This window comes from Euprymna scolopes, chromosome 45 (genome assembly GCF_053919585.1).
Source record: "Euprymna scolopes isolate OS-2025 chromosome 45, ASM5391958v1, whole genome shotgun sequence".
Lineage (NCBI taxonomy): Eukaryota > Metazoa > Mollusca > Cephalopoda > Sepiida > Sepiolidae > Euprymna > Euprymna scolopes.
The window spans coordinates 7,105,051-7,120,267 of record NC_136526.1 but is presented as its reverse complement, the minus strand read 5'-3'; the positions used below and the strand labels follow the sequence as shown (position 1 = coordinate 7,120,267).

The 15,217-nt window shown below is 38.9% G+C and overlaps 1 protein-coding gene across 13 annotated transcripts in view; it reads left to right on the top strand.

The window, feature by feature from the left end:
* The window catches only part of LOC145269026 (uncharacterized), a 185,118-nt gene extending 170,432 nt beyond the window's left edge, over window positions 1-14,686 (top strand). For all 13 annotated transcript variants that reach the window (XM_080124603.1, XM_080124605.1, XM_080124614.1 and 10 more), the window contains 3 exons: window positions 751-1,131; window positions 10,534-10,773; window positions 13,904-14,686. In XM_080124603.1, the coding sequence (XP_079980729.1) occupies window positions 751-1,131; window positions 10,534-10,773; window positions 13,904-14,106 (824 nt within the window). In that variant the 3' untranslated portion in view covers window positions 14,107-14,686. The remainder of the gene's footprint in view (window positions 1-750; window positions 1,132-10,533; window positions 10,774-13,903) is intronic.
* Window positions 14,687-15,217: the final 531 nt, after the last annotated feature.

The following is a 15,217-nucleotide window of genomic DNA, read 5'->3' as shown; positions in this document are numbered from 1 at the left end:
TAATTTGTCGTTCGAACAATAGACCTCCACGAAGTCAGCTTAAATAACAGTTCACAAATCTTTTTTTTTTTTTAATTTTTTTTTTAACTTTCACTTATCAAGGTCCGAAGGCCCCTCAAGGATAAGGGTTAATGAATGTAAGGTGGTAGTGTAGTAATTGTTAATGGTGTAAATTGGGTAGAATTTGAGTATTTATGGGGGCGGTTCAACAAGAACTTGTTTACATTGGACTTGAAGGCTACTGATATTGTAATCCGCTGGGAAGCAGGCCAGTGAAACGGTGTTCCACAAGCAAGCAGTTCTAGGGAAAATTTTGTTTATGGAATCTGCTTTTAAATTTAGGCACAGTTAGTGGGGGGAAATTGTTGATAGTAGTTGTAGCTAATCGAGTGTTTTGTGAAAGTTTGGCAAGGGGGGGTACTGTAGATTGAAGCTCAGACAAGTACTTGCCATGAAAATAACAATAGAACAGAGACAGGCTCGTAATGCCTCTTGTATGGTTGCAGGGAAGAGGAAATAGCATTACTTACTAGGTTTCAAAATTGGTATTCAATTCTGTCAAGGCAGGATAGGGTGCCGAGCAGCTCCTGCCCAGATGTAGCAACAGTACTCCATTTTAGGATGTACTTGGCTCTTATACAATTTGCACAAAAGATAAAAAAAAAAAAAAAAAAATTAAAAAAACCCAGGTTATTGGGAGTGACTTAAAAAATCGTTCTTGATTCTGAAGTTTTGTTTTGTCCTTTGTAGGAAGTATCAATTCTGGCAATCCCCTATGTGCCGTTGGTCTCCAATCTATGTCGTCAGGAAAGGTTGCAGGTGGTATGAACGCCAACAACAGTAGCAGCACAAACAGCTTAGACTTGAAGAGGTTCGTGGATCATCGACTTCAGCAGCAACAACAGCGCCAGCAGCAGCAACAGCAGCAGGTGTCTCCACTCCTGAATGTAGCAGCCGCTGCTGGCATTGCCCGCTCTCTCAGTCTAAGCAACACTTCATCTCCTTTTGGCATTCCAGTCAACAGTCGAGTACCTCCACCACCACCTCCCCCTCTACAATCAAACGCCATCCCGACCAACATTGGTGTGCACCCAGCGGCCAACATTCAGATGCAGTTAATGCTTCAAGGAAGTAAGTGTTTTCTTTCAATTTTTTTTTTTTTTTTTGAATTTTTTAACATTTTATCTTGGAGCATGTGGCTCCCTGTTGCTCACCAACATCGCTCCAAGGAAGTGTTTTCTTATTTATTTTATTTTATTTTTTTTGTGGTGTTGGAATCGGAAAAATTTGTGCCCATTTTCCGATACCAAAAATGATTCCTTTAATTATCTTTATTTTATTTAAAAAAAAAATCTTCCACTGCTAGTAGTAATGAATATTTATTGATTTAAAATGTCAGTAAAGCTAAAATTTACAGATCACCCCCCACCCCTCCCCCCTTCACAAATGTTTTTACGTTTGAGAAAATATATACGCATTTAAGATGTGTTTTTACGGTAATTGGAGCAAAATAACCATTTTACAGTGAAATATTTAGAGATAAAGAATTGGTAATTGTATTGGAATCAACGGGAGGGGGATGTTGGAATCATTCCATCACTAACACATGCGCACACACACACATATATATATATATATATAATATACGCACACACATATATATATATATATATATATATATATATAAATAAGAATGTAAATATACAAACTACTAATTATAGTGGGGGTGATAAGTAGTTAAATGGATTAATCCAAATGATATAAATACAAGACTGATAAATTAAAAAATGTATTCATTTTAAATGTGGAAATTGATGAATCGCACAGGTAAGAAATTCATTTTTATACTATGATAAGGTTAGTAATTGCAATTAAGAATAGGAAATTGGATCAAATTTTTGTAACACGTCTTCTTCCTAAGATTAAGGGTGGTGGTGTTTGATCAACACTGCTGGGGAGCCATGATGTAATATACTGTTTTGTTTTTAAATCCCCGAAACAGTGTTTCATGGTAAACAACTGATGATCCCTTAAAAATATATAAAACAAATGGTATTATAGTAAATTCGAGAGAGTTGATGCAGTGATTGCAGGTGATTAAATCACTTACTGACTAGATGTTTTTTTTTTTTTTTTTTTTATTAAACGAATGATAAAAAGTAAATTTTTGTATGGTTTCAAATGTTAAAAACTTCAAAGAATATATATATATATATATATATATATATATATGACTATATTTAATCACATAAATTAATATATGAAAGTATAATTTTTACGTGTAAACTTTATTTCAACATAGGTAGAGCTAGGTAGTTAGTTATAAAAATATATATGGCAATTAAGCTACACAGAATATTCCGCGTTTCGTCCATGCTAGAATTCGTCAGGCTTATGCGAGGAGTTGTGGTTATCTCGTATTTTTATATACGCACATTCTATTGAGTTTTTAGTTAGACAATCGGGTTTCTAGTTTCCACTGCACCCCCTCCTAACTGTAGGAGAGAAATAGCGGACAACTGTGCACACAGAAAAGACTTTACTCTAGGATTTTTTACATGGAGGTCACCACTTATCAATGCCCAGAAGCCACTCGGGGACAAGGGTTATTACAGTAATCAATGGGATAGTATCGTAGTAATAGTTAGTATTGGGGATTTGATGAAGTGTCATTACTTAAGGGGGCGGTTCATCAGGAATTTGTTTATGTTGGACTTGAAGACATCCAATTTGTAATCAGGTGGGAAACAGGCAGAGCGAAGAGAGTTCCACAGGCATGCAGTTCTAAGAAAGAAGCTTTGTTCATGGAATCTGTTTTGATTTAGGCACAGATAAAGATTGGGGAAAATTATTGACAATGGTTTCAGCTAGATGGGTGTTTTTCGTGAAAGAGTGGCAAGGGGGGGACCAGAGATTGGAGCTCAGATGAGCACTTGCCATGGAAGTAACGATAAAACAAAGACAGGCTTGCAACGTCTCTTCTGTGGGAGAGAGGTTGCAGGGACGAGAAAAGGGCATCCCCACAAAGTCTATTTTGTACTGTGTCAAGGCAGGATAGACTGTTTTTAGCAGCTCCTGCCCAGATTTGGCAGCAGTACTCCATCCTTGGACATACTTGGCTGTTATATAGATAGGGAATTACATCAGTAGTGAGATATCTTCTAGAGCAGTAGAAGGATCCCACCATTTTCCCAGCGATCTTGGCAACAGATTTGATGTATATGTTCCATTTCAGATCAGGAGTAAAGGTCAAATCCAGAAGCTTGGAGCTTCCCGTAGGTGAGAGCCATCCATTTTGATTGATGCCAGATGGGGATCAGAGCGTTTATGATGTAAAGATAGGAGCTTGGTTTTAGATGCATTAAAGGTGACCAGCCGCCTCTTTCCCCACTGTACCACGCGCTCAAGATCTGAGGAGAGAATCAGAGAGAAATTGGCATTTACGTCCTTTGATATGTTGCCATAGATGGTCGTGTCATCAGCATAGATGTCAACGAATGATTTAAGTGTTTTGGGAGATCATTAATGTAGATCAGGAAGAGAGTTGGGTTCAGAATGGACCCCTGAGGGACTCCAGCTTTAATACTGTGGGCCTCTGATTTCTGCCCATCAACCACTACTCTTATAAGCCTATCAGAGAGAAATGATTTAATGATTGAGAGAACATTTCCAGTTATACCGTAGCTGGAAATCTTGTGAAGTAGGCCTTTATGCCATACCTTATCGAAGGCCTTTGATATGTCAAGAGCAATTGCCCTAGAAATGAAGCCTGCTGTAGATATAGCAGAACGGAAACCATATTTCGTGTCACTAAGAAGGTTATTTCTGCTGAGGTAGTTGACTACTTCTCCATTTAATATGGATTCCAGGAGGCTTATTGGTCTGTACTGAGAGGGAGATGACTTATGACCTGAATTCTTAAATACAGGGCATACTGATGAGGTTTTCCAGGGTGTTGGAAAGCACTTCTCCTTAAAGCAACGCTTAAACAGTTTCGTAAGTATGGGAGCAAGTTCTGGTTTAAGCTTTTTTAACATTATAATTGGAATACCGTCAGGGCCAGTTGCTTTACTGGAATCATGATTCTTGATTAGCTTGGCGACCTCACGCATGGATATTTGTATGTTACCTAGCGTGTTGTGTGTTAGAGGAGGAAATACGGGGAGTTGATGGCCTTCATCGCATAGGGTAGAATTAGCTGCAAAGTTCTTAGCAAATATTTTGGCCTTGTCGGATGCTGACGAGATGACCTCTGGTCCATTGTTAATTGTTGGGGTAGAACGCACGCTTCTGTTCCGGATACTATTTGCTATTTGTCAAAACCGCTGCAAAGCTACTTTGGATTTAATGGATTTTTTTTTTTTACATGGTAGTCACCACTTATCAAGGCCCGAAGGCCACTCAGGGATAAGAGTTATTGCGTGTACAGTAATCAATGAGATAGTATTGCAGTTTATGTTGGACTTGAAGACGTCCAAGTTGTAGTCAGGTGGGAAACAGGCAAGCGGCAGAAAGTTCCACTGGCGTGCAGTTCTAAGAAAGAAGCTTTGCTCATGGAATCTACGTTTGGATTTAGGCACAGATAAAGAGTGGGGAAAATTGACAGTAGTTTCAGCCAGATGGGTGTTTCTCGTGAAAGATTGGCGAGGGGGGGGACGAGGGATTGGAGCTCAGACGAGCACCTGCCATGGAAATAACGATAAAACAAAGACCGGCTCGCAACGTCTCTTCTGTGGGAGAGAGGTTGCAGGGAAGAGAAAAAGGCATCCCCCACTAAACCACGAAGTCTATTTTGTACTCTGTCAAGGCAGGATAGACTGTTTTTAGCAGCTCTGCCCAGATGTGGCAGCAGTACTCCATCCTTGGACGTACTTGGCTTTTATACAGATAGAGAATTGCATCAGTAGTGAGATATCTTCTGGAGCGGTAGAAGGATCCCACCATTTTCCCAGCGTCACTGGCAACAGACTTGATGTACGTGTTCCATTTCAGATCAGGAGTAAAGGTCAAACCCAGAAGCTTGTCAAAACATGGAGCCTCCCCAAGCTGAGAGCCATCCATTTCAATTGATGCCAGATGGGGATCAGAGCGTTTGTGATGTAAAGATAGAAGCTTGGTTTTAGATGCATTAAAAGTAACCAGCCACCTCTTTCCCCATTGTACCACGCGCTCAAGATCAGAGGAGAGAGAATCAGAAAGAACTTTGTCATTTACAACCTTTGATGTGTTGCCGTAGATGGTCGTGTCATCAGCATAGATGTCAACGAATGATTTAAGTATGTGTTTAGGGAGATCATTGATGTAGATCAGGAAGAGAATTGGGCCCAGGATGGACCCCTGGGGACTCCAGCATTAATATTGTGGCCTCTGATTTCTGCCCATCAGCCACTACTCTTATGAACCTATCAGAGAGAAATGATTTAATGATTGAGAAAACATTTCCAGTGATACCGTAGCTGGAAATCTTGTGAAGTAGGCCCTTATGCCATACCTTATCGAAGGCCTTTGATATGTCAAGAACAATTGCCCTGGAAATTAAACCTTTGTCAAGAGATTCACTAATCCTATGTGATATAACCGTTAGCACATCTGCTGTAGATCTTGCAGAGCAGAAACCATATTGCAGGTCACTAAGGTTATATCTGTTGAGGTGGTTGACTACTTTATTTAATATGGATTCCAACAATTACTCATGACACAGGAGACTTATTGGTCTGTACTGAGAGGGAGATGACTTTTCACCTGAATTCTTAAATACAGGGCATACTGATGAGGTTTTCCAGAGTGTTGGAAAGCACTTCTCTCACTTAAACAGTTTTGTAAGTATGGGGGCAAGTTCTGGTTGGAGTTTTTTCAGCACTATAACTGGAATGCCATCAGGGCCAGTTGCTTTACTGGAATCAAGGTTCTTGATTAGCTTGGCGACCTAATGCACAGATATTTGTATGTTGCATAGCGTGTTGTCTGTTATAGGAGGAAATACAGGGAGTTGATGGTCATTGTCGCATAGGGTAGAATTAGCTGCAAAGTTCTTGGCAAATAGTCTGGCCTTGTCTGATGCTGACGAGATGACCTCAGGTCCATTGATGATAGTTGAGATAGAACGCACACTTCTGTTCAAGATCCTGTTTGCTATTTGCCAGAACTGGTAGGAATCAAGCCGCTGCTCAGCTACTTTGGATTTAACAGACTGGGCATATAGCTCTCTTGCATGTTTTATTACTCTTTTACAGTGGTTGCTGACAGTCCTGAAAGCAGCTTTAGTCTCAGTACATCTATTACGTTGGTAGCTATGGAAAAAGTGATTTCTGTGCGCGATGGCAGCAGCACATTCAGGGGAGAACCATGGCTGGCTGTTAGGTTTTTGTTGGAATTTTTTGGATGGTATGAATCGGTCTATGCCTATAATTAAACATGGAATGCAGAGGTAGGTCAGATATGAATGTACGGAAGCTATCCCAGTCAGCCATAGAATCGATATACAGTACGGTGGAGAGATACGTCTGAAGACTTATTACATTTCATTTTTATCTTAACTGATACAACGGAGTGGTCAGAGGATCCCAGACGAGATAGAATGGAACATGAACACAGCTCAGAAGTTGTGAGGAAAAGGTCTAGAAGGCTTGCATATTGACTGGGTGTATCAGGCACACGGGTGGGTTCGCTAACAATCTGAGTGAGATCATAGGCAATGGCAAAATCATGACAAAACCTTCCCTCATCGTCGGTTTTATTTGAGTGGGTCAGCCATTCCACATTATGGACATTGAAGTCACTGCAAATGTGAATGTTAGCCGAAGGAAGAGCAGACAGGATGTGGTCAATTTTTTTCAGATATGCTCTTAAAGATAAATACTCCACGTCATGTTGTGGGAACGATAGAGGGCAAATATAAATACAGTGGTGTAAGCTAGTGCAACCCGAAAGCACATTTTAGATAAATTAGGGTCTTCTCTGGAGATCTCCCTACCACATGGAAAGCCATCTTTGATGTAGGCACATATTCCATGCCCATGGTGATCTTTGGGGTCAGATTTAAATGTTAAGTTGGAGTATGCTTTAATTATGAATTCGTCTGGAGGTGGTTGGCCCTATGCCAGTTTCGCTTAGAAAGAATATGTCCAGTTTCGTCTCCTGTAATTGTTTCAACCTCTGGAAGGTTGGAACGTAGACCCCTGATGTTGAAGGAGACCTGGTAGTAGGGGTCTACTTTGGTGGATGGGGTTCTAGGTTTAGGACTGAGCATATAGCTCTCTTGCATTTTTTATTACTCTTTTACAGTGGTTGCTGGCAGTCCTGAAAGCAGCTTTAGTCTCAGTGCATCTATTACGTTGGTAGCTATGGAAAAAGTGATTTCTGTGTGCGATGGCAGCAGCACATTCAGGGGAGAACCATAGCTGGCTGTTAAGTTTTTGTTGGAATTTTTTGGATGGTATGAATCGGTTTATGCCTATAATTAACCATTGCGTCATACTATAGAGGACATCCTTTTTAAACATGGAATGGAGAGGTAGATCAGATATGAATGTATGGAAGCTATCCTAGTCAGCCATAGAATATCGGTATACAGTACGGTGGAGAGGTACGTCTGAAGACTTATTACATTGCATTTTTATCTTAACTGATAGAATGGCGTGGTCGGAGGATCCCAGAGGAGATAGAATAGAACATGAGCATAGCTGAGGGGAAGTTGTGAGGAAAAGGTCTTGAAGACTTGCGAACTGACCGGTATTATCGTGCAAACGGGTGGGCTCGGGAACAATCTGAGTGAGATCATAGGCAATGGCAAAATTATGACAGAACCTCCCTCTCATCATCCGTCTTATTTGAGTGGGTCAGCCATTCCACGTTAGTGACATTGAAGTCACTGCAAATGTGAATGTTAGCCGAGGGAGTAGCAGACAGGATGTGATCAATTTTCTCAGATATACTCTTAAAGATAGTAATTCCGCTGTTGTGGGGGTGATAGAGGGCAAATATAAATGCGGTTGTGTCAGTACAAAATAATTTTAAAATGAACAATAACAATAGAAAATAAATAAGATAAAAATACATAAATTTTATATATATATATATATATATATATATATATTTTATAAATTACTATATATATAATGTTAAAAAAAAAAATCACATTGAACTACACCTAGGTTTAAACTAGGTCAGATTACTAGATATCTATGCTTCCCGCCAAAAACGCATACACACAAAGGAAGGGTTGGACCTAAGGTCAACTGGGTCTTTGTCCTCTAAGTGCGTACCCATTGGCTAATTAGGAGGGGCGCAGTGGAAACTAGGAAGCTGATTGTCTAACTAAAAACTCAATAGAATGTGTGTATATAAAAATGTGAGATAACCACAACTCTTAGCACAAGCTTGACGAATCCTAGCGTGGATGAAGCGCGGAATATTCGGTGTAGCTTAATTGCCATAGTTATTTTTATAACTATACATATATATATAATGGTTGTATAGTTTGGTATGGAAACATTGTTTACATTTGAGAGCACACACGTGATTATTAAAGAGTGCTCAATAGAGCAAGTATACAGTATGTTTATTATATAAACGTTGGTTACATATGTGTATACATACTTCTGCAGAATCTCAATTCAGAGAGGCCCACCTCATCAAACCGAAAAAAAGTAACAAACGAAAATCAAAGTTCATTTTTGATACTTTCCCAGTTGAATACAACACGCTAGCCTTCAAATCCAATGTAAACAAATTCTTGTTGAACAGTCCGAACAATTAACGAGTACTACACGATCACCTTACATTCATTAACCCGTATTCTTGAGTGGCCTTTGGGCCTTGATAAAGGAATTTTCAAGTAAAAAAAAAAAAAAAATCTTTAGCTTTAAATTGCTGATAAAAATGCGATGTATTTTCTTTCATGGCAAATGCTCGACTGGACTTCAATCTACGCCCCCCCCCCCTGCCAAACTTTCACACAAAAAAAAAATACTCGACTAGCTACAACCACTATCAACAATTTCCCTCACTCTCTAACTGTGCCTAAATCTAAACGCAGATTTCATGAACAAAGCTTTTTTCCCCCCTGGAACTGCTTACCTGTGGAGCACTGTTCTGCTGGACTGCTTCCCGGTTTAATACAAGAGTCTTCAAATCTAATGTAAACAAGTTCCTGTCGAGCTGTCCCCATAAATAATCAAATTCTACTCAATTTCCACCATTAACGATTACTAAACTATCACCATACATTCATTATCTCTTATCCTCGAGTGGCCTTTGGGCCTTGATAAGTGATGACTCCTTTAAAAAAAACAAAACAAAAAAACTTTTAGCTTCAAATTGTTCATAAGATTCCATGAACAAAGTTGTTGTTTCTAGAACTGCTCGCCTGTGAAACACTGTTCTGCTGTCCTGCTTCCCGGTTGAATACAACATGGTAACCTTCAAATCCAATGTAAACAAATTCTTGTTGAGAAATCCCCATAATCAAAATCTACATCATTAACGTTTACTACACTATCGCCTTACATTCATTAACCTTATCCTTGAGTGTCCTTCTGGTCTTGATAAGTGGTGACTCCCAAGTAAAAATAAAAAAATATATATATTTAGCTTCGAATTTTTCATAAAAACGCCACGTTGTAAATACTCCGTCATGCTGTATTTATTTATTTTCTTTCATGGCAAGTGCTCGACTGAACTTCAATCTATGTCCCTTGCCAAACTTTCACCAGAAAAAAAACTCTACTAGCTACAACCACTATCAACAAATTCCCCCCACTCAATCTGTGCCTAAATCTAAACACAGATTTCATGAACTGCTTGCCTGTGGAACACTGTTCCGCTGGGCTACTTCCTGGTTTAATACAAGATAAATCTTCAAATCTAATGTAAACAAGTTCTTGTCGAGCTGTCCCATAATCAAATTGTACCCAATTGCCACCATTAACAATTACTACACTACCAGCTTACATTCGTTAACTCTTATCCTTGAATGGCCTTTGGGCCTCGATAAGCAGTGACTAAAAAAAAGAAAAAATGCTATGTTGTAAATACTCAGCTCCTCCAAGGACATGCTTGCTGTATTTATTTTTTTTGTTTTACTCTGGTTTGAAGACAACAAGATAGCTTTCAAATCCAATGTAAACAAATTCTTGTTGAACCGTCCCCATAATAAAATTCTACCCAATTTCCACCATTAACGATTGCTACACCTTATATTCATTAACCCTTATCCTTGAGTGGCCTTTGGGCCTTGATAAGTGGTGACTCCCGAATAATTAAAAAAAAAAAAAAAAAAATCTTTAACTACGAATTGTTCCTAAAAATGGCATGTTGTAAATACTTTCAACTTCTCCAATGACATGCTCGCTATATTTATTTTGTCTTTCTGTTTTACTCTGGACAAATCTCCATCCGATCATGAGACTACTCGGTATTTATCAGCTATTTATTTATGGACATAAAAACAGACGAACATGAAGCCCGCTATCTGTTACGAACATTACTTTTGTGAAGCCTCGTTCACCATTGGAAATTGCGTTCTCGTTTCAGTGAATCCACTGGCTGCAATGCATGCCCACCGTTCTACAGGATTAGAATCTCGTTTCCCCAGTGGTATGAGAGGGGTGTACCCTGGTATTGTACCACCGATGATAAGTCCAAGAGCGTCGTTAGCAGCAGCAGCTGTCTCTTCCATTGGAGTACCTTCTAACCCAGGAGCTGGAGGGGTAGTCAATGTGGGTGTGGGGCGAGCTCTCTCCCCACAAATACAAGCCTCGATTCACAAGCAAGGTAGGTAGTCAAAACTACGAAAATATAAGATTCTGTCTTTGTTCATATTGACATACTTTGTCTCATCTGTCGCCTTCCAAGACAGGGTTGCTGTGGAATACTTTTTGACTGTCCCTCCTCCCCAAAACATCACTTCCATGCACGTGGGCAGCTGGGATTACCAAGAAATAAAGTGAGATAAGGGAATGACGATAGGGAGGGAGGTGAATCCATTAAACACCACAAATACGATGGTACCCGAACAGTTGGTTGCTAGTTTTTGGCTGACTGGATAGTGTTAATCTAACGGGAATATATATATGTGTGTATATATACAGGGTGACCCCCCCAAAAAAACGGGCCCTAACTCTAATTAGCCCCTGTTTCTTAGTGTTTTGTCCAAATACTTTGGTCATAGTTAGTTTACTATATTCAAAACATCACATCAAAACACTAGGGTCTTTGCCCCTTTTTTGCTCTGACTGTAAAATGCTCAGAAAAACAATTGAATGTCCTGTTTCTTTTTTTGTTTTTTTGGTCACCCTGTGTGTGTGTGTGTGTGTATATATATATATATAATATAAAAACTAATTTACTCACATAAAATTAATACACGAAAGTATAAATTTATGCGTAAACTTTAAGTATTTACTTCAAAAGTGCTCAATACATAGGTAGAGCTAGTTAGTAAGTTATGAAATATATATGGCGATTAAGCTACACTGAATATTCCGTGTTTCAACCACTCTAGGACTCTTCAGGCTTATGAAACGCGGAATATTCAGTGTACCTATTTACTATGCCTCCCCACGGGACAGAGTTAGACACCAGGGTCGTTTTTTAACGTGGAGAAAAGGTACAAAAATAAAAAATTGTCTCAGTCGTGAAGGATTTCTCCTCCACCGAAAGAGAACAAGAAATAGAAGTGCAGCATCTGAAGAACAGATACTACACTTTGATCTTGAGTGTAGCTTAATCGCTATATATATATATATATATATATATAAGGCAAAATGTGTGTTCCGGCAAAGGCTTTGGGGGGTGGGGGTCGCTGTTTCTTAGAACTTTTTATATACTACCTAGATTATAATATCTACGATTTACGAAACAAGGTTGTGTGTGTCTTTAATTTGTGCTATTTACGCGCTATTTTTAAAAATCTCCACATGTTTGTTTGGCTTTTCTGTATATAAGTGAAACTGAATCCGTAGAAAAGGCAGCGCCTTGGCACTTGTGCCGGGGACGTCCAGAAAGCAAAGAGCTTTGATCAAATTGGATAGCACCTTAACAGTTGGTTGTTAGTTTCTGTGTGATCGGATAGTGATAATCTGAGGGGAATAATTAAAAAAATAAAAAAAAAAAAAATTAAAAAAAAAGGATGTGGGTAATTAAGGGAGATAGCCAAGACTATGATTCCGTATTTGTTACTAATTTTTATTTGTTAAACATTTGAATAGTTTATTTAAATATTAAATATTTACTAGCGGGACCTGTGGAAATTCCACAGAGGACTCGTTCATATGTAATATACTGATGTTGGCATTCTGTAAATGTTCAGCATGAATGGAGATGCTATGATATTATTGTAGCTCTTTTGTTAAAACTGCAAAAGTATTTCTCTAAGCTAGCAGTGTCATCCGGTGTAACCCGGTCATAAAGTACGATTGAATATTTTTATTCTGCATATTTTGTAAATATTATTATAGAGTTAATGTTCTATTTTTGTTTTCTATATAATGAAGTTGCAATTTCAAAAATATATATATCCATATGACTTGAACTGAAACCAAAACAAACATGTGCAGAAACTGGCTTGCAGCCAAAGTTAAGTGCGGGATTTCATTACCCTATGGCATGTTTGACCACTTTAAATTTACGCACCTGTCACGTAACTTTTTAATCGTTTAATTTCACCTATTCTCAGTTCTCTGCCTGTGTAGTGTGGCGAAAGGTTATCAGGCTATTGACCTCTAGCGTTCGGATTCGAGCCTACCTTCCTGCCGGTCCTGGATATGACCTTAAGCTATATCCAATGGTGAGGCCCCAGCTTGCAGGTTTTGGGGAGTGTGGAGCCACCCTTTAATTGCCATTGCTCCCGGGTTCACTTTGACCCGAAGTGGTAGTACCTGTTAGGGTCCCAACTATGGGTTAAATAGAAACGGACTTGAAAAAAAATATATATATATATATATTCTATTAAAAAAATTTTTCTTCAAAATCACTGGATTCGGCATTAAATTACCTGAAAAGGGTTGATATGCCATAAAACAACCAACCAACCAACCAACCTTCCTGCCAGAACTTTTCTTTTACACGTCCGAACACCCAGGCAATGCCGGGGTACCCCAGCTATTATATATATAAAAGATAAAACGACTGCGTGCGTTTTCGTATGTCCAGCAAAGACTTTTCGCCGGGGTTACTATATCTTTGAACTTTTCATATACTCCCTAGATCATAATATCTACGATTTGCGAACAAACGTTGTCTATCTTCTATTTTGATTGACTTGTATAAAATTTGTGATAGTCCTTCCTCCTACGTGTTCGTGTTTTTTCAAATAAAAGCGAAACTAAATCGAAAGCGAAGTCAGCTTCTTGGCCTTTCATGCCGGGATGTCCAGAACGTAATCAGCTTTGATCAATCTGGGGTAAACCTGTCATATCAGACAATTGCTATTCATTTGGATACTCCCGTTTTTATGAGGAGCTGGTTTTCCCCAACATCATGGGGCAATAAACAAATAGCTGAAACAGCAGAAAGATTAACTGGCCTCCAGCCAACGTTAGTTTCTGCAAGTCAACTTTTTGATTGACATCGATAAATTTTGACGCTTTTCGCTTCCTATGGCTTTGTAGCGTCGCGGTAAAATGTCATGTTTTCTTTCACTTTCTTTTCCGCTCCCCATTCACGTTGCGGGTTCTAGACTCCCTCTCTTCTAACATTTTTTTTTTTTTTTCCCCCCCTTTCACTTTCTTTTCCACCTTCGGGTTTGTCATGGGTTCGAAAATTTTGTTTTTTTCCTTTTACACTTACAAACACCCGGGCAACGCCGGGTACCCACGCTAGTTTGTAATAAAAATTTCCAATATAAACAATGCTTTCTGAAAGCCTCATCATTTCTTAAACTAGAAAATATTCTTTGTTTCAGTGACTGTTCCTGCTAACCTTGGTCAGAAGACGAGTCTTCAGTCGTTGGGTCTCTCCTCGAGCACTGGTGGTGCCGATGTGTTAAAGTGGTTTGACAGTGAAGTCCTTCGGAACCAACTCCCGAACATGCCACTGCCGCCCCAAGGACAAAAAGTTGTCACAGTGGATGAGCTTGAACGCTGCCAGCAGGCAGTCTCAAATTAAAACCTCTAACTTGAACATGACTCCCCCCTCCTGCCCTCACTCCTTTTCTCACTCTGCACCCCCGTCCCCCCTCCCATCTTTTTTCTTTCTTTTTGGCTCAAGCTGTTGCCTACAAGAACAAGTCGAGACCGACCATTAACTTGCGTATTTGCACTTTAGCATTAAAGACTTGATATTAAGTTTACAAGAGTTCTTTTTTTTTTTTCTTTCTTTCTTATCTGCCCCATTCCTTTTTATCCTCCAGGATACTGATGCAAAGGAAGCTGACTAGGAACCTAGGTGATGTTCCGAAAAAAAAAAAGGAAGTTATCTCCCTTTGCCTTTTCTCTCGTTCTAAAAATGTTTTTAAACTCTTACTTTCTCTCTCTCTCGATTCCTATTGTTTTCCTTTTCTTTAACCGTACAAGTTGCAGGCATCTGTACCGGTGGTATTAGTCTTTGTTTTAACTAAAACATGTTTGTCTTCTGTCCTTTCTGAATTCCAAACCAAAATAACTCTTTAATTTCTTCCCTTTAAATGAATTAACTCTTTTTATAATTCTAAAACACAAAAAATAATTCTAGGTTAAACTTTTTTTTTCACATGAGAAAATCTACTTTAAAAAAAAAAAAAAAAAAAAAGTACCTGGAATGACTGATAAGTCGCCAGTTCCTTTGTGTAGAATTTCTTATTAGCAACAGAAAATTTGTTTGCATTGTTCTAGCAGCGTGGGTTTCCCCCCCTTCTCCTCTAACCCCTACCCCATAATTATTTTTCCCTGCAGCGCCACTCTTTCAGACTTCCATCCTGTTTTTATTTATTTATTTATTTTTTTTTTTTCAATACCTTATCTAAATCTAAAACAAACTTACTCTTACATGATATGCCTATATTATCGAATAATATACTTCTCACAATTCTGATGTGCAACGTTTCAGTCGGTGTAGCCTTCGACCTTCAACAGGCATGTTGGTCGCTATCTTGGAAAAGAAAGAAAAAGTTACTGGCTACATAGCTGGTTTTTGTATTCTTGGAGTTGAAAAAAAAAAAAAAAAATAAAATAAAAACAACCCCAGGAATACAAAACTAGCTACAGAGCCAGTAACTTTTCTCCTTTTCCAAGATGGTGAC